At 39.5% G+C, this 23,937-nt stretch overlaps 1 protein-coding gene across 13 annotated transcripts in view; it reads right to left on the minus strand.

Annotated features, from left to right (window-relative positions):
- The window catches only part of tjp1b (tight junction protein 1b), a 49,393-nt gene that overhangs the window by 24,632 nt on the left and 824 nt on the right, over window positions 1–23,937 (minus strand). For 8 of the 13 annotated variants that reach the window (XM_077740196.1, XM_077740163.1, XM_077740144.1 and 5 more), the window contains exons 2-3: window positions 23,013–23,115; window positions 9,499–9,640 (exon numbers count right to left, since the gene is read on the minus strand). In XM_077740196.1, coding sequence (XP_077596322.1) covers window positions 9,499–9,640; window positions 23,013–23,115 — 245 coding nt within the window. Of the gene's footprint in view, window positions 1–9,498; window positions 9,641–17,756; window positions 18,348–23,012; window positions 23,116–23,937 lie in introns of those variants that run through there. The other 5 variants (XM_077740247.1, XM_077740221.1, XM_077740238.1 and 2 more) reach the window with 1 other exon arrangement.

Below are 23,937 nucleotides of genomic sequence, written 5' to 3' on the forward strand. Positions count from 1 at the left end.
GGTGCTTAAATTTTGGGCATTTGAAGGTTTCTTGTTAACTCAATGGTTGCCATTGACGGCCCCGTTTTGGCAATGTGAAAAAATTCTGGTTTCACGGCAGCCATGTCATAAAAAAAATGAGCATTTCATTTCGTATGTACAGTATGAACGAGCTAAAAAATTGCCCGTCAGTCAGAACCACCCCGCGGGCCAGATCGGACTTCCTGGCGGACCACTTGTGGCCCCCGGGCCGTATGCTTGACAGCACTGCTCTAAAGAAATGGCTGAGAGTGATCATCTGTTTTCATGCGCTACAGCTGAACTATTGGAGCAGAAAGGCCCTGTGGAAATGCACGAAAGCAAACTTTTAAGAGTGTGCGCAGCTTTGACGTGAGCTTAACGCTGCTTTATCTTCCTCTGTCGAAGCCCTTGAAATACCCTCTGCTAAAGCTACACAGTGTTTGCCTCACTGGCTCCGATAGCACAGAGGGAGCTTCACATGCCGTGCAACACAACAACACCAGTTTCATCATTTGCTGACAAATGTCCCAATTTGAAATGGCACGGAGAAGAGCTTCAATACAATTAAAACTAAATCCAAAATATCCTTAAAATAAAAATATAAAGTCTTCTCCTTTTTAAAAATGATTTCTCCCAAAACAATAAAGTACATTTAAATTCAAAAGAAAAACATGTTGATTTAAAAAAAGAAATTGTGTTATTAAGTAAAAAAGGACATTAAATGTCAGAGAATGGTGATTTTTTCATGTCAACAGAATATCTATATAATTAACTATTATCAAAATAGAGTCGATTCATTTGAACATAAACAAAAACGTAGTTTTCTTTTTTCTTGTTTTAAATAAAGATGACAAACAATAAAATACACGAAAATTCAAAAGAAAAAAAGGACATTTCATGTCTGAGAATGATGCTTTTTTCATATCGATTAATTTGAACAAAACCTAAAATGTATAGTCTTCTCCATTCTCTTGTTTTTAATCAAAAATAAAAAAGCAACAGTAAAGTACATTTTTTAACGTCTCAAAAAGATGATTTTTTAGTGTCATCAGAATGTCTATACAATGAACTATCATCAAAATAGTTGTCAATCAACTTGATAGTGGTGGATTATTCAAATAATTGTTGCAACACTGCCGGCTCATAATCTCCAAGCCATAATCTCATTTTTTTTTTGCTTCCAGAGAACTCGGACTGATCAGGTGACTAGACATAACCTCACAGGATCATGTGACACTGTAAATGCAGACATCCCAAATCTGTGGGAATCCAACTACTGCCTCATGTACAAAAACAATCACCCAAAGTATGTTTATCCTGGCTGAGCTAATCTTAAAAATTCCAATCAACTGTGTTGATTTGTTTTGGTTTTGAGCGCCACATTATGCTCAATTCTGGAAAATGGAAATTTCAGTTTAGGAAGCAAAACTGGAATTGGAATTGAGATGGAGGAAACTAAATTAAAAGTAAATTGTCAACTAAATGGTCATTGAAGTAGCTTTTACTTGCATATTTGCTTTCATTCTCGTAGAAAAGGGCTCATTTTGGTGATAAATATGGATCCACAAGATCGTGGCAGGCAGTGTTGAGTAATAAGAACAGTAAAACACAAAAAAGGCAAATACTATATCACAGCGCAGAAAGGAAGAACAATGAGTCTGCAAAAAAATCTAAAAAAATGACACCATACACAATAATTTATGAATCCAAACTTCAACTGGTGCAATATTCCTGCCAAGAATCTATAGAGCGAATTCCTCTTTCTTGACACATTACAGCCATTTTATTGAAAATAAATCCCATCCCGCTCGACACCAACATGCTTTTATGTGAAACGTAATCTCCCGTGTTATGGGGACACTTCAGCAAGAAGAACTCTGCCCTCTGCAGGACTTTTGCTACAACGTGGTGCAGGCTTGCCAATAAAACAATACAAGATTAAATGTACTAAATGTGTAAAAGTGGTAGAAAAAGAGGCTATAATCTGCGTGCCGCTCACGACGCAACGCAGCCAGCGGTTGGGCTTCCGTGGCCCGCGGGAGGTCCGGGATTCAAGCTCCTGAGTCCAAACAGCATATGGTCGCCTCCCAGGGCATCAACACACATGCACACATGTCCAGTCACACATGATGCTACTACATGATGATGCAAGCACCTGCTAGTAAGAAAGCAGGCATGCTTGGGAATACACAGTGCGGACACACACACACAGATACATATACACAAACAGACTTTTCCTTCAAAAGATTCACCATAAATCTCATATCTGAGAGGCCATCACAGTGTGGACTTTGCATGGGTTTTCTCCAGATACTCCTTGCCCAAAATACAAATGCCAGTAAGAAGGGAAAAGACAATACACATCCCGACTTCCACCCGCCTCTTCACCCTGCTGCCCTCTGGCTGGTGCTACAGGACCATAACAGCCAAGACAAACAGACTCAAGGACTGTTTCTTCCTAAGAGCCGTCACCATACTCAATTCAAGTTCTGCACCTAGGAAGACCTCATCAACACTTATTTTCTACTTGCACTAAAACTCCATAGGCTGTTAACCACTTTAGTCACTTTTGTACTTACCTACAATTACATTATGTGACTTTTTATTCATGTTGACTAAGTACATCTATGTTGGTTATTTATTCATGTTCACTATTTATCTATGTTGACAATTTATTATTATTTCTTGATTATTTATTGTTATTTATTGATTATGTATTATGATTTATTGAATATTCATTATTATTTATTGTTATTCATTGATTATTTGTTATTATTGATCAATTATTTGTTTGTTTGTTGTTGTTATGTGTGCTCTTTCCTACTTATTTATGTTGTGAATACTTATTATGACTTTTTATTTATTCATCGCTTATTTGTCTATTTGTTTGTTGTTTTTTGTCCACTTTGTGGTGAAGCTTTAAATGCCATTATATATGTATAATGACAATAAAAGCAATAACAGTCATTCTAAATATATTTGTCTAATTGAACTGATTAGCTGCCACTAACATTCAGGCAGTCATCATCGTCAAGCAGTGAAAAACAATAACAACAAAATAAATGCTCATGAAAACAAAAATACAAATAATCCGTTGTCAAGGAACCACAAAATGTTCCTGGCTTTTATGTTTCTGATTTGATTAGAGCAGAGAGCACCCCGCATATTTCCGTCATAACAATCAGCCAATCTAAAACAGGCATGAGTGTGATCAACAAGCACTACAATTGATTAGCTCGTCTTCACGCAACCTTCCTCGTGCTTCGTTCTCCGCCCCCTCCCCCAAAGATGACATCATCCAGGTACTCGACCTTCACTTGACCCAATACTCAACAGGGGGCAAATTAACATGGATGAGCACTTGCAGGAAAATCCCAAATCAAAACAAGAGGTTGTTGTAAGTCCTAAGTAGATGTTTGTCTAGAAAATGAAGACCTTACGCTTGATTCCGTTCCATGTTTTCACCAATCGGCTGAGGCTGAGGACGCTTAGCGTCCAGCTCTGCCCCCCCTGGTCATAAATCAGCCATGTAAGCGAATAGACTCGTTGGGATTTATGCCATCGCTAGTCTTGCCTCGTCCAATGATTTGTTGTGTGTGAGCAACACAATCCTGACCAGAAATACAATTGAGACGCATATACGTATTCTAGCGTAAACACACCCACGTGCACACAAGGAAGGCTCCTTCGCTTTTAATCTTCAGGCTCAATCCTGTAAGGAATAAACAAGGGATGTGAATTTTGTACTGTGGGAAATGATTTCCACGTTCAACTCAATTCAATTCATATTATTAAACAATGTAAGACATTGGGCAGGCAGAAATCCCTTAAAGGGCTAGAATACCAAGTACAAATGACCTTCGTTTGAAAGACGTCGACTCAAATTATTTACGTAAATTGCAAATTTATGAATGATGGCACCTTCACTACGAGGACAAATGATAGAAAGCCTCAACGGCAACCAAAAAACAGCACAGCTGTGCTTTGCTCATCAGCTTGAGCACGCTAAAATTTATTTACACCAACTACTGTACATGGTCAGGGTGTCAGTCCTCACTGTGTGGAATTTGCATGTTCTCCCTGGGTTTTTGTCCGGGTATTCCACTTTCCTCCCACATTCCAAAAACATGCAAAGTAGGGTGGTTGAACACTTATGAGTGAGAAAGCAAATGGTCTCCTTGTGCCCTGCAATTGGCATAATTAGCTGGGATAGGCTCCAGCACCCCCCGCGCGCAGAAAATGAATGAATGCAAAAAACTGACTCCACCATTAATACCAGATTTTAACATTAACAAAGCTTAATATGGCAAAAATAGAGCTATTTTCCCCATCAATTTCGCATCTGTTCAATATTTGATGACCGGACACGTACGTACCCCGAGTGACCCTCCATATGTCCCATGGACGGCGGCCACATAATAGACAGGCCTGGCCCCTGAGTGGTCGCCTCCAGAAAGGAGCGCAACATCTGCCGTCCCCTCCGAGCGGCACGTGTTGCCACACACACGCAACCTACGCGCATATCACGGATGGCCAACTCTAAAAAAGCCACCCTCCAACAACTCAGAAAAAAAAACCACACACACATTTGTTCTACTCTTGGGTTTACACGACAGTCCTATTTCACCTCCAGAAAATCTCATGCTGGCGGCCCGGTGGTGAGTGGTTAGCGTGAGGCTCACAGTTCTGGGGTCAAGGGTTCGACTCCATGCTTGTGTGGTTTTTCTCCGGGTACCTCTCGCATCCCAAGGATGAAAACGCCCTGCGATTGGTTGACCATTAAATCAGTGTGTACCCCTCGCCCCCGCGTGTAGTTAGCTGGGATAGGCTCCAGCACCCCTCTGCCTGAGACCCTTGGATAACGAATGAAGAAAAATCAAATGCTCCAACCACAAAACGCAAGCCGCAGTCGAATGGTGATTAGCTTGCACAGCCCACCCCCGCTTTCCACACACTTTTGGGTTGGGTTCACCACTTTGTTCACACGGGACAGCACTCCCCCTCCCTCCGACGGCCCCCACCCGAATATGCAGATCGTCTCGTTGGGCCACAGCCGCACTCCCTGCAAATGCATCTGCAGCACTTTTCTGACTCTGACTGAGAGGCCAAAAAATGCTTACGCCAGGCCTTTTTGGGGTGGGGGGATTCAAAAGGGGGGGCGCTACATCTGACCATTTCAGCCTTGACTGGAGGGTTGGCATAAAACGATCATGTCTCTTTACCGTTGACTGCGATAGATGTCCAATAACATCTCGTATCAATCAATTGCCTGCATTTGGGAGACTATTTTGTGCTGTATGGCTTGCAAAGATGAAAAAAAGAAAGATGAATGATTTGACTCCACATTCTCGACACTTTCGTTCCATTTTAAACATTTTTGCCTTAGTTTTGATATTTAAAAAAGAGGAAACAATGCCAGGTTGTTAAAAAATACCAGTAAGATACAGTAGAAATGTGGTTAATTACCAGTAACTGTTGAAAAAAAATCAACATTCCATTGCAATCACGGATGTAAAAGAGCAAATGCACAATAACAACAAAACAATGTAGCATACTTCAACTAAACTCTTCATTTCGAAGTCGCTAAAGCATTCTTTTAAACCTGCTTAATGAAAAGCGGCATGGGGTCCATAAAAGACTGGTGTTCCCCCCTGATGCCTTTTCTGCAACCTTAGCATTAAAAGCTGATTCCGACTCTCCGTGCACACACGCACCGACCGACCGACCGCTTGCCAACACAAATGACAGTCGGAGTGGGCCGGTTGCCAAGGTCCTCCTCTGACCATCCAGAGTGAAAACTAATAATAAAACAACCAATCCATACACAGCAAAGTATTCAGAGACCATAGACAATACATCTAAAAAAAAAAAGAATAAAATTGACATTGCAGTCATTGCGTCTGCAATATGTGCTGTGCTATAAATGCTGATTATTTTATTGTGTCTTCATTTAATTAATCTGGGCATTCCAATCAAATGTTATTTGCTGTTGTATTACTCTGGGCTCATCTTTTAAGCTGTAAATTTGGATATTAAACAATGACACCAATGTAGGCACTTTAAAATAACTTGGATTTTGAGTACTGCATTTCTATGTATTGTAAGCAACAGCAGATGTTCACAAATATCTAATTTTGAATCATTACAAATATCTGAAAACATCTTGAAGTACAGCATATCTGCAAACCCCGTTTTTATTTTAAAGAATATACAAAATCCAAAAATATTTTTCTTTGTTTTCATAGGAAATCTTATGTTTTACACTTTGAAACCTGAAATTAAAATGTTTTTTTAATCATTTATTATTTATTCTCTGTATTTTTTCATGTATTTTTTTTTATTTTTTAATAAGACGATTTCTTGTTAGTAACAGGCTCAATAAAAGAATAATTGGGATATCTATAGGTCAACAATTTTAAATGAATTGTCAAGAAATACTGATTAACTGGGACAGTTGCACTGATAACAGTGGCAAATCAGCTAAAAAAAATTTACAGTGGTCAGCAATAAAAAAAAAAATTTTCATTGCATTGTGCATCATTTGCAGTCGTCATATTTCCTGAATGCATTGACCAAAACATTTTTGGGGATACATTTTTTGGGCAAAATGCAGTTATTGCTGTCCTTAGATTTAACTACAATTAATTCTTATAATCAATACATTTAATTGTGATGACATTTTTTTAGGGGAAAGGGAAAAAAATCAAATTTTCTAATTGATGATATTAAACACCCTCGACCTATATCGCATCTTTTTTTTTTACTACAATGCAGGAATAGTATTGATTTTTTTTTTTGGGTGTGTGTGCGATTGCTGATAGCGAGGCACCTCCATCGATTTCCCAAATGAAACATCAAGCAGACTAATTAAAAACAGTCGGCCGTCACCCGCTCGGGTTCCGCTTTGGCGGTGACGGGACGCGATAAAGACTGCCCCTCATGCTCAGCATCCTGCAGTCTCATCACTCATTGTGAGGCGGACCGCTTCTCCCATCAGCTGCATTCTGCCTTTGGCTACGTCAGCAACTTTGCGCACACGCGCAGGGCGCACCGAGGGGCGAAAAAAAAAAAAGCCTTCGGTTTTAGTCGAGATGGCCCACCGGAGAGAGCCGCTTGAAGGGTCCGCTGAGTGGCGGGATGTAATGAGTGGGCTGCGTCTGCTTAATGGCTCTATTCAATCGACAATTTGCCATTTTATTATTTCTGCTGTGCTTGATGGGGATATTTTAATCATATTTGGAATCTCAGGTCCTCCAAAATCACTGGCTGTGATAAATGTTCATTTTATTTTAGAGTGCAGGCAGTGATGAATATTATTACTTTTTTTAACTTTAAGGCATAGTCACGAAATTTTATAAGAGAAGTGTGTGTCTTGGGGGGTGAATTCCAGTTACTACAGTGAAAAAATGAATCAAATATTTGCTCTTTGTTTATATTTAAAATATTTAAACATATAATAGGAATGTCTCAATAGTGACTTTTTTAAACCAGCATAAATAATGCAAAATATAATGTAACGTGTAAATGTTAAATCACAATGTTTGTAAAAAAGGATAATTAAAAGATAGATAATTGCCAATTGGTTTGATTTAAAGCAACTTTTTTTTCTTCAAATTAAAAATGACGATCAAAACTGTCTGAAATGAAATTGTCAGATTTTTAGCTTTACACTGAGGGAAGTTAAACTTTGAAAATGACCTGACAAATATGGTAAAAAAAATTAAAAATCCAAAGCACAATTTCTCCAAGCCCACTTCCCAGCAGTTTTGGGCTGACTAATGTTTTTTCCTGTTTTATCTTTGAGTCATTCAAATTCCCAGCCGCCTCACGAGTACTGCTGACCAACACCGATATCAATAATTCAAGCAGCCCCCCTGCTTGGTTTTGATGTACTTTAATGAGGTGGAGCATTGAGCTGAATTCACAGTTAGCTTAGTTGTCATTCCTAAATTACACCCCTGAGGCTTACACCTCCCACACATCCACGCTTCCATCTGGTAACAAGGAAGTACCTGGACATCTGCTAAAAAAAAAACTAGTTTTGTTTCATTGACAAAATGTCTGGGACCAAACAAAGAGCAACAATCAAGGACATACAAGAAGACAATAACACTACTACTACTAGATTAACCTTTATCCACCCCGTATTTGGGAAATTCAGTTAATAGCAGTAGCAAGCAAAGACACAGAAAAAGACAATGTAGAGCTAGAAAAAGCTGGAAGCACACACAGGACAAGGTTAGGACCTACTGCAGATTTAGGTTGAGGTTGAAAATATGCACAATCAGCTGATCCACGATCATTCACGTCCATGCCAATACACAATTGCTTTAAGCATGCATATCGCTACATGTCATTAATAATATCAGCATATTGCGATACTGTGGGATTGTCAGATATGAACTGGAATGAGCTGAAAATGACAATTGTGACCAGATCAAGTAGCCTGCGTTGAAATTCAGGGCCAGATTAACTTATGTTGCCCTGTGTTATGTCACCAAAAAAAAAAATCAGATCAATGACATGACTCAAAGCTGAAAGCTATTTTAAATGGTAACTATCTGACTTTGGGAAATACAGGTAAAGTGGAAATTCATCATAAAATTCCATGAGATAAAAACAGGAGATGCTGTACTTACCATTATTGCTGCCAGATGGATGCAACATGAGGGTTTTCAATGGTATATATACATATGATGCTCAAAATATGATACATACAACCTAATTTGCTACATTGCTGTGTCTATTTTTAGCTTTTGTGAACCGGAAGTTTGTAAGGACTGAGTGACCGCAAAACTGCATTTGGTGATGAGCTAGCCGTCTTCACGTGACGGATTAACTTCTGAATGCAGAATATCTATACCATTTATGATGTTAAGCTTTGTTCCCATGGTCATTTGTCTGAACTTGGAAGAGCCAGCATTCTTCTTTGTTTAGCTGTCATCTAAAGAATCTTGAATTTAGTGCAGACAAAAGGCAGCTTTAAGTGGGTCCTATGTGAGTTGCATTTGTATGGTTTATTATCACTTAATGAGGGGAATTGCAATCGTTAACAAGCGGAGCAATTGGCCGAGGTTGACAGGTATGTTGTTGGGACAATTGAAAATTAGGTTCATTTAAGTTAGAGGAGTTGAGACCATGCGTTACGATCTCCCAGGGCCTTACAAAACTAGGGTTTAAGGCAAGTGGAATATCTTAGGGGTCTATTGTTCATCTTAAAATTTACAAGGCACTAAATGTGTCAAAAACTGAAAAATTGACCGCTAGATTTGGCCGTGTTAACCTACAAAAGTGACAATAAAAATGGGAATACCTGATTGATTTGCATGATAACACATAGAAGAATGCGTGATCCATGCCAGTGAAAATATAAACACTTGCATTCTATACAGTATACATTGAACTCATGTTGCTTTGCAAAACAGTGGCAGACCAATTCATATAATGAAGTCAATATTTGGGAGGTGCAATGTTTGGGTATGTTTTGACATGACTTACATTGGAGTCCATGAGGTCAATGCTGTCCAGGCTCTTGCTCCTGTGAATTCGGCCCTTTATACGGCGGAGTGATGGCTTGCCCTGAACGGTGCTCGCAGAGGAGGCAGCTGTGACGGAGCCAGCGGTCGGGCTGGGGTGTATCCTACGACAATAGCCCTTCGTCAGTATAGCGCAAAAAGCAATCAAGAAACAACAGATATCCATTAGCCAGACTGAGAGGAGCTTGCAGGATTTGGAGTCTCAGCATAAGAATTTACAAAAAAAAGGGAGGAATTAACAAAGGCAACATTGCTTCTACTTTTCTCCCTGCATTCATTCAATATTGCCTCAGGGCAGATAAGGTGCTTATTGGATGGGAAAAAAAGCATTGGTGCACTCAAATACAGTCGACCTCAGATTGTTGTCCGAAAACAAGATTGCCGACGTTAGCGTTGAGAATAAGAACAAGCCTCTCGGAAAAAGGTTTTAGTTTAAATTATTGTTGTTATTTTTTTTAACTAAAACACTGGCGTTCATGGTTCAACAACTGAGTCTGCGGAGATCAAATATGCAGGAGAACAAATCTCCATTCTCACTTGATTAAGTCTTCCATATCTAAAATTCTGAGGTCATTTTTTCCGCTAGAGTTATGAAAGTGAGCATAAAATCGTGGCCCTAGGATACATTTTAGAGCATAAATACTATTTATGAACAAAAAAAAATGACACTTAGATATGCAACTACATCAACGACAATCTGGGATACTCGGAGTTGATTGGCTAAAATAGTACTGACTTGATAAATTGTCCCTTTCCAGAAATTCTGGTTTTATTTTGATTTGCTAACCATAACACACCCAAAAATGTGTGCAGTTTCAATAAATCCAACTAAATCCATTTACCCATGCACATGATAGAGCCATTACTTCTTCCAAAAGTAATTTAAAAACATCTTTCAGTCAAAGGACTGGAGGTCTTTCTTTTTAATCTAAAAGACACCAGGGTATATCATTTCCTGCATTAGTATACAGTAAAAGTATAATTCATTAATGCTCATTAAGCAATTTGAATGATTGAGAAGGGCTGACTTTGTTGGCCCGACTTTGTGCCATCACCTAAAGGCACCAAACATTCCGTCAATAAAATGCCTGATGTCACTCAGGATGATTCCTAGATCAGCGCTGCCATTTGGATCGGCTCAAAATATGACGGCTTCCTCTTTTACTAAAGCTCTGCCCTGTCAGGTTTTATGAAAATCAAGCGCCTGCTAGTTTTGGCCTAATCCCGACGGTCAGATAAACAAGGGAGGGAGATGTTACCTATAATCCCTTTGGCGCAAGAAATTAATTTCTTCATTTCTTAATCCAGAAGTATAAGGAATGTATTACATTTATAAAAAAAAAAAATATATATATATATATATATATATATATATATATATATATATATATATGTATATGTATATGTATATGTATATGTATATGTATATATATATATATATATATATATATATATATGTATATGTATATGTATATGTATATGTATATATATATATATATATATATATATATATATATATATATATATATATATATATATATATATATATATATATATATATATATATATATATATATATATATATATATATTTTGCATCTAAAACAAAGCTATCTCAATATTATATCCATATAACCAATTTATTAGTGCACCTGATTCAAAGAAGCAATTTGCAAAAAAACTGCAAAGCAGATGTTCTACCCACTTGTCCACTGTACCACCACTAGCTAATCAGTTCATACTTAAAATAAGAAGCCGTTTTTTTTCGCCCAATGCCAAATCGTCGAAAATGACACAATCGAGCCCAATTTCCAATCACCTGATTGGATCGACTGTTACTTCAAATATTATTCCTTATCAAAATTAGATTAGATTAGAACTTTATTTCATCCCGTGTTCAGGAAAATGTCTTGGTTGGAGTAGCAAGACAGACACAAGCCACACAAGACATTGTAGACCTAGGTAAGAAACTGGAGCCACAAGGTGGGGACTTTCTGCAGACTGAGACTGAAATGAACAATTGTTTTTCCACATAAAGATCATTTATACCAGTTGTTCTCCTTCTATTTAAAGTGGTTGAGAGGAGTCGTCTAGGTTGGCTGCGCATAAAATCGACCTGTTAAATCTCCCACTTTACAGTCTTTACACAATTTCAACCTGAACCTTCTCAGCTCTGAAAGTCTCGGCCCTCCTTTCAGCTCACCAGAACAAAGGAAAATGAGCTTCAAAAGAAAACAGATCAATACGTGGACCTCTTTGGGGGCCGGGCTGTTGACGCAGAGAGCAAATAAAGTTAAGCGGGTGCTCGATGCCTTTACGAAGAATGACGCCGAGACGCACTTGGCATTTATCAGCCGCGAGAGACGCCGCAGCGTCTCTGCTAGACCGTCGATCGGACGGGATCAACTTGGACCATAACGACTTCTGCTTAATCAGCGGGTCAATAAGGCGACGTCACGCTGGGTTCCTCCCGTGTCGGCCGCCGCTGATGTAACAATTTGAAGCGCGGTTAAGACAAGAGGCGTTTCGAGTTCACACTCCCTTCTTTGGGGATGATAAAAATAAAGACAAACGTTACATAAATGCGTGCGACTTGTTGTATTATCCCTGCAGGCCTGCAACAGAGTGTAAAGTTCATTTAGTCAGGTTAATGCTAATCTTTGGCTATACCCAGAGGGGGCGGGGGGTCTGGTTTTAAGACTGCAGGCAAGAGGAACATCTGTTTGCAAAGACTAATCCTAATATAGCGAGCCACGGCTATTCAGTCTTTATCAAAGGCGGGCAGAGTTGTGCCTCCGCTAATTTCGGGAGAGCGCACGATGCCGAGATGGGACGTGGAAATTGGAGGGGTGAGTGCACGCCTGCGGGAAGTGGAGGCCAACATTTGAGAGGGGAAGAGGGCGGCTTGAATGTGGAATTTATGTAAAGACTCGTTGGAGTATCTGTGATGTCATATCCTGCTCATTGAGGACATCATTGCTCACTCTAATTGGAATTTGCATTCACGTGGAGTTCCAATTCAGGTTCTTTTATATGTGTTGAAAAGTCACACATAGTCGATGCTGTGTGGATCTAATGTAGGGGGTGTCAGACTCGGGTTGGTTGGCGGGCCACTTTAACGTAAACTTGATTTCACGTGGGCTGGACTATTTTAAATATAATATTTGTATTTTTTTAATATATGGATTAAACGAACTGGATTAAAATCCCTGAATATTCAGTTTTTAATACATCTAACACAATGTTTATTTTAGCTTTTTATTTATTTTTAGATTTTACAAAATGATTTTTCAGGTAAAAACACAAAAAAATATTAAAAATTGCAATTATTGATTGAAAATGGCAAAAATCAGGAAATATAATGTACATCTATATATATCTTTTTAATTTGGACCTAAAACAGAAAGTTGTCACTCATGATTTACTTTCTCGGGCCGCACAAAATGATGCAGCGGGCCAGATTTGGCCCCCGGGCCGCCACTTTGACACAGGTGATCTAATGAATCACTGATTTGTAAAGTGATGAGTAAAGTCATTGGCTCGCATTGACGAAGCAGATCTGCTCTAAAAATGAACGGTTTTCATAGTGAGATATATTTAAATCAGATGAAAATCAGTGTACAGCCTACAGGTTTGTAGACCTGTAATATTTTTTGCGCGACGTTACAAGAGCAGCATTATCTTCAAATTTAGACTCCCACTTCAAAAATGAATGAGCTCATTAAAATTTGAATTAAATATTCATTATTCATAGTCCAATGTCACGAAAACCACAGTGGAAGGTCGCGTGCGGCTCTTTTGCCACAATTGCAAGACCCCTGGTTAAGGCTGCCAGGGACGGTGATAGACAATAAATCTGCTCTTAATGTGTGTGTTGTAAGTGAAAAAAAAGATACTGTGTAATCACCATAATAAGAATTCATTTTTAAAGCTGTTTTGGTTTGTCCGACAGTTACAACCGAGTTAATGTTTCCGTAGGGTAAATATACGCAATTCTATTTATTAGACCACCCAGCAAAATAGGAATGACGTTCATTTTTTCATTTGTTCCCTTTTAGTCGTTAGTCTCTTCGCTCTGCCTCTGCATAGTAGATTAATTGACGCTTTATGATGTCATCACTTGCCGCCTCAGCTGAAATTGCCCCCAGCGGTACATCAGAGAGCATATTAAGAGTTCATTTCATAGGAGATCCAACATAGGGAATACAACAATACTAGCTTGCATGATGGCTTTTGTATTGAATATTTTGAACATCTATTGCCTGAACAGTGAAGCCCACACAAAGGGTGGATCAAGGTTGTTTTCGTATGTGAAATTTCATTGACGAAAAATCCCCAAACTATTACCACCATGGCCCGGATGACCATTTTTGTACAGAAATGTCAAAAGACGGCAGCATCGGGCCCTGCTTTCACTCACCAGTGAAGAAAAAGTACAGACTAAATAAACAAATGGACCTGCACAGTATCTTTCGGCAGGAAGTGCGTGTGGATTTTAAAGTGATTTAATGAACATGATTTTTGTTTTAGGTCATTTGGGAATTTTAGAGAGTAGCCCAGTCTTGTCAACAAGATCAAGTGGAGCAACTTGACAAGATTGACTTTGCAGGAGGTGGGTTTATACAAGTAAATCTATGTGTATTTATGTATTCATGTATGTATATATATATATATATATATATATATATATATATATATATATATATATATATATATATATATATATATATATATATATATATATATATATATATATATATATATATATATATATATATATATATATATATATATATATATATATATATATATATGTATGTATGTGTATATATATATATATATATGTATGTATGTGTATATATATATATATATATATATATATATATATATATATATATATATGTATGTATGTGTATATATATATATATATATATATATGTATGTATGTGTATATATATATATATATATATATATATATATATATATATATATATATATATATATATATATATATATATATATATATGTATGTATGTGTATATATATATATATATATATATATATGTATGTATGTGTATATATATATATATATATATATATATATATATATATATATATATATATATGTATGTGTATATATATATATATGTATGTATGTGTGTATATATATATATATATATATATATATATATATATATATATATATATATATATATATATACACATACATACATATATATATATATGTATGTATGTGTATATATATATATATATATATATATATATATATATATATATATATATATATATATATATATATATATATATATATATATGTATATTTATGTGTATATATATATACATATACATATGTATATACACATATACATACATATATATAAATATACATATACATAGTTTATCCCCCCGATTCATTAACGTACTCTTACAACTTTACTATAATTGCAATTACAGTCTAATTCTTTGTAAAAATACAACATTATGAAATACGCCTTTGAGTCATGCCTGTTTCCGTCTTAAATTTTTAATACAAGCTCATATGTTAAGTACAGTATTTTTAATGATTAATTTAAGAAAACACTGAGCCTGTGATTTTAAAAAACGCAACATGATACGGAAGAACTAAAATGAGGCTTGGATTGTGCAACCCCAAAAATAGAGATAATTAGCTGTTAGACCTGACTCAACAAATAATTATGTACCACATTGTTATTTAAACCATAACCAAATAACAATATTCCAGCTCTTATTATTGTCATAATTATCACTAGTAATTGAAAAAGCTTATTTGCTGCTGTGATTAAGTTCAAAATATCAAACTATTAACAATTTGCAGCGTCGCACTCGGGTAATTTCTCACAACAGAGAAAAACTAGAGAAATTTAAAAACTTGACAAAGCAAGTTTGACTACTAAAAATCTACTTAAAACTCCACTTAAAAAATATATATACATTTTAAAAACCTGACCTTTTTACCCGCTTCCCAATCCCATGTTCGGAATATGGGACATCTCCTGTTAAAAATCTTCACTCCAAAAAGATCAGAGCTCACCGCGACACCTACATGAATAATTCATCACTTTGTGCCCAGGTTGCCTAAAATATAATGAGACGCCTGATAGAAAAATATCTGTGAATCATCACAAAAACCAACGCGGGAGACATGAAGGGTCTCGTGGAAACGAAAACCCTCATTTGTTCCCCAGGCAGCAGTTGAGAGAAGACAATGAATCTGATTAGACAATCAGATGAAAAGCTGCCACTGATAGCACCCTTGACTCCAATGATAATAACAGCTCGTGTGTATACGTATACTACAAAAATATAACCCCCAGGTTACTGTTAAAGCCAATTCAAGTCCATGAATAGACCATTTCCATTCGCAGCCAACCAAGATGACTCCTCTCACTCCCTTTAAACGCATTTGCCTCCCATGGAGACGTCACCTTGACATTAGTATGAGGACAAAGAAAATAAAAAAAACGTGACATACACAAAAAGAATTGGTGATTAATAAACTACTTAAAAAAACCTCACAGTCGAAATGGATTGGACGTGTATTGCTGCTAATGGCAGTGAAAGACAACCATTCACTGCCAGCTCACTATAAAAAGACTAGTATTTCATAAATTGTGAGTGTTTGCTCCTGACTAGCTGTAGCCAAGTGTTTGCACGCACCACCTGCTATTTTACTTCCATGAAGCCAAGTCCTCATTAGGCGTCTTTGATTTTGAGCGAAATGATAATATGTTTCTAATTAAGCAAAGGGCTATAGCCTAGCAAGGTGATTTCGGGGTGTTCAGACTTTTTTTGTGTTCAAATAATGGATGGAGGGGGGAGGAACCTCACATTATGTTAGAAAGATCAGTAGACCAAATATATCAATGTTTGAACATAAACAGTTGTAATCATGTTTTATTTACTATGAAAATATTTCCAGCGCTGATAATGTCAGGCCAGACTTTCCGATGCTAAACTATTCTGTCTGAAAAATAATCTCTTTATGAAAAAGGAGCGGACATTATTGCTAATCGTGGCTTTATAGCATCTCATCTTTCAATTTCAATGAATGAGAGATACCAGGAGCTTGCTCTAAGCAACACCCCAGGAATTTTACCAAAATAATCCAAATAAGGGTCAAAAGGTCAATAATATGTTATGGCTCCTTTGGAAATTTTCTCACTTTTCAGATCTTGAATTTCGAAGAAGATAAAGTGGAAGGTAATTTTTTAAAGCAAATTCCCAGAACAGCTACAGAGGACTTTGTTTAGCAAGATTTGTTAGAGTACGCCATATAATAAAACGATGCACCTATGCATTTGTTTGACCGGAAATAAGAAGCCTACTGTGTATTAAACTATAGAGTGGAACAGGAGTCCAATCCATTTCGATGATTAGATCACGAATGATTGAGTTTCTGGTAAAATTGAATATTGTGGAATCCAATTCCGTGGCAAGGCCGCCTTGCTTTGATTCAAATCAAGGGCCTCTAATCAAATTAATAAATAGCACATACACCTTTTAACCAAGCAATAACAAATACAAAGGCAAGTTTGACATTTTGTTGGTGAAATATTTCAGGCATTTGAAAGGACAATTCTTAGGTTTTCCCATTTGTTTTTCTTTAGTTTATCTAAGGGGATGTTGTCATATTGACTCGTGTTATTTATTTAACAACATCTGTTGTTTATCCTGGATAACCTTTGAGATCTTTTGATGTTTAAGGTTGTTTGGCGTTTTGTTGATTTGCTGGACAACGCATCGCTGCCATCCGAGTCAAGAATGGATTAGACATTTATAGGCACCAATCGCACTGAAACGTGGTCATTGGACTGAATATTTGAATTGATCATTCACCAACTAACTATCTTTTTAGATCTATCTATCGACGTATAATGACAGAAATTGGCTTCCACTAGGTGGCAGAAGGAAGGTAGCCCAAGTGATCGTCCACTTTTTCCTGACGTGATTTTTTTCTCTATTCTTCATGTTGACCGTTTCCCTAATGGTCAGCCACCACTGTCCTCGCCATTCAACTTTGGGGGGTGGGCCACGCACCCCAACTCCCAGCGTGCCTTGTAGTCAGATGCTTACAGATGGGTAAAAAAAAGCCGCAATTGGAAATCGGACGTGCCTACCGATACCGTTTTTTCCCCCCTGTCCCCTGCCTCCCCCATCCTCGTCGATTCTCCCTACTCACCACATACGCTTCCTGGGCGGAAGACAATGTTCTTTGTTGGAGGCGGTCACCCCCAGAGCCAGCTGCATCACCGTAATGTATTTCTGGTAATTCACCATGGTAGCGTCCACCGCCGCTACGGAAAATCCCAGGAAAAGAAAAGCGCAGGTGATCATAAAAAGGAGGAGCGGGGTTGGGGGGGCTGGCTCTCTCGCTGGCTCTCTCGCTGTCTCTCTCGCTGTCTCTCTCGCTGGCTCTCTCGCTGGATCGCTCGCTGGATCACTCGCTACTTCCTGGCATCCGCCGCCTCGGCTGCGTCTCCGGGGCTCAGCGGTGCATCGCCATTTGCAGAGCCGAAGGACGGCCGCCGGAAAGCCGCTCCGAGGAGCTCGAGGCGAGGCGTCGTGCCGCGGCGACCCATGTCTGCAATGACACGCGCCGCCCTTCCATCCCCAAAGAGCGCTACCTTGCTTGCTCCTTTTCTACTGGCTGACTCCGTGCGTGCGTGCGCGTGCGTGCGTGCGTGGGCACGCGCGTTCTCAGACACCCCCCTCCTAACACGGTTCGGACATAGTGGGCTTCCTGCTGTTGCCTCCTCCTGCCGCCGAACCGCTCTTTACAAAAACGCTGCAGCATCCAACTGAAGGAGCGAGGGAAGGGGGTGCTCGTTTCGTAAGTAGAGGTTGTAGTAGTAGTAGTAGTTAGGGGCGTCACCATCGCTTTCGCAAAGGGAGGGAGGGCAGGATTACAGTAACTTTTATGATGCAGACGGCCAATATGAAAATGAGCATTCCAGGGTTGATTAGGGCAAGGAGAGGGTTAAAAACTGGGGTGTGCAAACATGCCAAAATGAGACCAAAGTTGTATGGTGCGGTCTCAGCTCGATTTGATCGTTCATTTTCTGAACAGCCTAGGGTCGTGGAGGGTGCTGGAGCCTATCCCAGCTAACTACGGGCACCAGGTTGGGGGCATCCTGGACTGGTGGCCAGTCAATCGCAGGGCACAAGGACGCTTACACTATTACTCAGGGAACAGTTCTACTCAGTGTCCAAGAAGCCTACCCTGAAACTTTTTGGGGGATGTCGGAGAAAATCGGAGCACCCAGAGTACTCCCCCACGGCGCCACCACTTGTTTTGATTGGATGCGTAATTGAAGAACATACTGTGTCAGTGGTCCGACCGATCACAGTCGACCCTCAGCGTCTGGAGTTGGATTTTTCTCCCTGGGCTTGAAACCCGGGGTTTCTCTGGGTAATCCGGTTTCCATCCCCAAAACATGCAAAGTAGTCTGGTTGAAGACACTAAATTGCCCCCAAGTACGAGTGTGAATGTGAATGGCTGTCCGATTGACTGGCCACCGATTCAGGTAGGCTTCAGCACCCCCCACAAGGATCATCGGTTCCAAAAATAAATGGACTAGACGTCAAGTTGCAAATCTGCCAGTGTAAAGTGTTCAATAATTCATCTTAAATGACCGCTGCTGAACACGGCGGCCTTTTGCCGTGACGACTTAATCGATTGACTACAAACGGGTTCTTTTTCAGTCAATAGCTTTGTCCACTTTTGCTGTGGTAAACATGAGAGTTGGTCGATGGCCCTGTGGTTGTTGACACAATCAAAACAAAGTATAGAATTCCTAGTAGCACAAATTCTATTCACCATCATTCATCTCCAATTCAAGAATCAGGCGCTTCTTTTCAATCTAATAGAGTCATTCTTTCACCTTTGACCTCCCCAAACGCACACACACACACACACACACACACACACACACACTGTAAAAATGCTCCATCACCTCCAGCTGATGAGGACGCCATACTGATGATTTTCAAGACTAATGAGCAACTACAAATCCTCATTAGCGGACACGTGTGCCAATGAATGGAACAAAGTCGGTGGTATGGGTCACAGTTTGGGTTGTAATTCCATCAACTGACACAATAAATGTTCACTTAGTCGGGTCTGTGCAGTGTTATGGTTTCCAAGACACATTTTTTGCTTCAATTCCAGTTGCTGAAATTTGCATGCATTTTGTGTATTATATAATATCATATAAATTATATATTTTTCTTATTATTATTACTTTATTTTATAGATTTCACAGCCAATGAAATGAGTTAGCCATTAGCCCTAAAACAACAAAAACGTTGGCTTATCAGACAATTTTCTCAGTCTGATGATGAAGTGTATTTGTGTGTGTGTGTGTTTGTGTAATTGGGGGTCAGCGCTTGTGCTGCAGTCTGAGGCCTACTGCAGCAGCTCCTTCCACCCCCCCCCCCCCCCCCCCCCCCCGCGACCACACAGTAACGACGCGTCCTGGCCAATCATTACCTTCCTCTTAGCGTATAAGAAACCACTGACTAGCTTGCACTTCATTGGCTGCCATTGACCATTCGCTAGCAAATCTCCCAGTTCAAGCGGTTTGGATCTCCATCGCCGTCGATGGCAGCCAACGAGCTAACGCGCTCTTTTCGCTCGTGTCGTAAATAGGCCAGTTTGTGAAAGTGGCCAGCTTGTTCCCGCAGGAAGCCAAGCTGGCCCGGAGCCCTGAAAACGTGTACTCCGGCGACCCTGGTGATTTATTAGTTTCCTAGCAAACAAAAGAGGAAGTTGCGAGCGAAAGGCCTTGTTCACATTCAAAGCACTGCAGCAAGCGGGAAATGAAATGCACACACGCGTGCACGCCGTGGCACCTCGGTTCTGTCGCAGTGCCTCCTCTCTCTGTATGTGCTACGAGGTGAGTCATCGGCACGTAGACGCGCAACCTCGCCGCTCGGGTTCAGCTCTGCCGGGCCTCCGCCTCCCCGTCCTGCCTGGGGCTCATTTTGTCCACTTACGGACGAAGGAGTGACATCATCGCCGCCCCCCTCGGGTCTTAACGCGCCACTCGCATCAGCAAATCACACACAAATATCCTTCGAGAGGAGAAAGTGATTTATGCAGGAAGGAATTTGCACCGGGGCGACGGAAAGCTCGTTACCTCGCCAGATGGCGCTGTCTTTCTTTATCCTCAATGTGGATTTTCATTTAAATCGGAGCATTGAATTGTTAAATGGGTCGAGGTCAAAATCGACGAATGATATTTGAATGTTACCAAAGAAGACATTTTCTGGAATCGTTCTTTAACGAAACATATAGTAAAAATACTGTTAAAAAATATTGTGAATTTAGAATAACGAGTAGCCATTTTTTTTGCAGTTTCCATCAATCTAACGGCAATAACATTGCTCTTACAGTGGCCTAAAATGTAGACTGAAAATAACGTTGTCACTCATGTCATATGAATAAGGATCCAAAAACCGGACCTGATAATTTCATTCGAGTAATCTCAATTAATATGCTTATGTAATCATTGCCCAGCCCTAATTAAAATGTATATATCCACTAAATATAAGTTTGCTCCATACATCTTTTGATTTCAATATCAGATTGTGTGTGCGACGAGGGGATTAATAACACATGACATTACACAGTGATTAAAATGTGTATTACTATATACATATAATAATGAATATAATGGAGCAAACGAGTAAAAAAACTCATCACCTGGCCTGAACAATGATTAATTCTTGATTAAGCGTTAATGAATTGCCAAATAACAAAAACAAACAAACAATCAAATAAAATTTTGATCATTGCAAATATGCAGAGGGCGATATGCCTGCATAATATAAAAATGTTAAGCTAACCATTTTTTCCTGTGTACCTGACCAAAAGAATGACAGGTCTGAATAAGGCTGACAAAATCAATTAATTTGTTTTTATCCTTTAAATGATATGCTAAAAAAGGAATATAAATTTCGAAGACAAATGAAATTGAATTAAATGCCACCACAAAACTACAATCCCATTCCCATCTATTGCCTTTTGTTAAATCATTCATGCTCAATGCTCTTAAATCAGCAAATTCATTTCTGTTCAGATGAGATGACTCTTCTCAGCAACTCAGCCAATTAAAAAAAAAACAAGTTTACTAAAGCAATATTTCAGCTGACAGCACTGAAACCAAATTCAGTCAATTTCACATCTGTTCCCACCACACTTTTTTAAAGCGCTACCACTACCTTTGGTTCATTCCCTTCCTCCTAAACCAGCACCGCCTAATCAATACAACTGCCAATCTCCACAAAACAAATGCCTCAGTGCAAATGTTCCGCCCCAAAAAGACATTGTTCCTTGACGAGCGCGGCTCACTCTGCCACACGGCGCCGAACCTCCGGGCGCTTGGTGTCCTACTTCCTCTCTCGGATTGAATAAACAAACGATTACGCTATTTTTCAGCATGGATGTACGCCTACTCGACCTTGACGGACTGCTGACTTGGACCCGTCCGCACGTTATCTCTCAAAATAAAGTTAAGTCGCGAACAAGTCCGACCTTTCGAGGTTTGGAAGACGTCCAGAAAAAAATCACGGCGAAACGTATACGTTGGTAAAATAATTTCCGAGAGGACTTACATGGCCTTGCGAGTGGGCTGCGTGCTGTGTGGTGGCTCTCTGACCACTCTGTGCTGCGTGGGCTGTTTTGGTGGTGGCGAGATGTGTGTGTTGCTGTCATCTTGTCCAGTGTGTGCACGCTCGGGGCCTCGCCGACAGGCACGCCGTCTCAATGCTGACTTAGCTGTCGCGCATTAAAGAGGCCTCCTTAACGGTCTGGGGAGCATATCAACTAGTCTGTCCCGTCACTTTAAGCTCAAGCACCCCCACGCGCCCAAACAACGCCTCCATGCGGCCTCGCCCCTCCTTCATCGGTGGCAGCTGTGCCGAGGGTACTCTCCGGGGGTCCACCCTCACGCAGAGATGAGCCGTCACTCAGCTGTGACGCCAAGAGTAGACACGTTAACTTCAATGTGACAATCATGAGTCAGCCCGAAAGAAGTGTTCCGTCATATTCAAATGTCCGTTTCCATGAGCTGGTGTCCAAGGGATTTGATTATTCGCTGTTAGTGAGTTTGCATGGTGTCCTCGGGCTTGCGTGGGTTTTCTCCGGGTACTCCAGTTTTCTCCCACATTTCAAAAAACATGCATGGTAGGATGGTTAAACAATCTAAATTGCAGCTAGGTATGAGTCTGAGTGCGAATGCTTGTACCCCGCGACCCTTGTAAGGATAAGTGGTTCAGAAAATGAATTAATGTGAAAAAGTATTATTTATTTCTATAGTAGAAATATAATATATAATAGTATACTAGGCTTTATTTCTATGATAGACTAGGCTATTTTTTATGAAATAATTTTTCTTCTAAAAATCACTGAATAGAATGAGACAAGCAATCTTACCTTGTGTCAGGGTACAATGGAGGTGGGCACATGGGTTCCCCTGCAGAATTGTTAGGGAGAAGCATGGGAACCCCTGCTTTTTTGTCTTCTCCTGGAGCACCATCTATTTCTGCAAAAAAAAGGATCCATCTCTAAATGTATGTACGCTAGGACTATAACGTTTTGAACTTAAAAAATCAAACCTGAATCATCATTGTAGTATGAACTTTTTTTGTATAATTGAAGAGGAAACTATTTTCTTCACAATTAAGAAAACATCCCATAGTCCATAAAGATTATATGAGTCTGTTTTCCACATCTCCCTCCTCTACCACAGCTGAATCAAACGATCAACACATCAGCAAGCTGTCCACAGGCTTGATAGTGATCCAGATGATTTGATTCAGGTGTGTTGGCGGAGGGAGACATGGAAAACAGACTGGATTGGCGCTCTCCAGAACCGGACATGGCCATCCCTGTGCTAAGTTATCAGAAGTGCCATAATCATATAAAGAAAAAAAAAAAACGCCTATGGTTATTTTATGATTGAACCAAGGATAACTTTTTAACAGTATTACATATTCTGGCTGTCGATAGGCTTTACGAAAACATCATTTTGAGTCTGGGGTGACAAATAAAAGCCAATCCTTTTCATGACTAGAAAAATGTCTAATCAGGGCATATAAATTGTAAAAAGAAAATTACCATAATCTACATATGATGCGGCAGAAATGAAATGATTTAAAGGGACATACAAAATGAACAGACTTGAGCCCACAATCCAACAAGTGCTAACTGAACATAAACGCTACTTGACTGGAGGTAGCATTACCATCCAATCAAGCCCCCTTTTCCGCGCCACAGACAGCAGACACGCCGGCCATATGCCTCCAGCGGCCCGTTACAAAGGCTGTCGGCTCACTAATCCCCTCAGCCATCCCCCGGT

This window comes from Stigmatopora nigra, chromosome 2 (assembly GCF_051989575.1).
Source record: "Stigmatopora nigra isolate UIUO_SnigA chromosome 2, RoL_Snig_1.1, whole genome shotgun sequence".
Classification (NCBI taxonomy): domain Eukaryota; kingdom Metazoa; phylum Chordata; class Actinopteri; order Syngnathiformes; family Syngnathidae; genus Stigmatopora; species Stigmatopora nigra.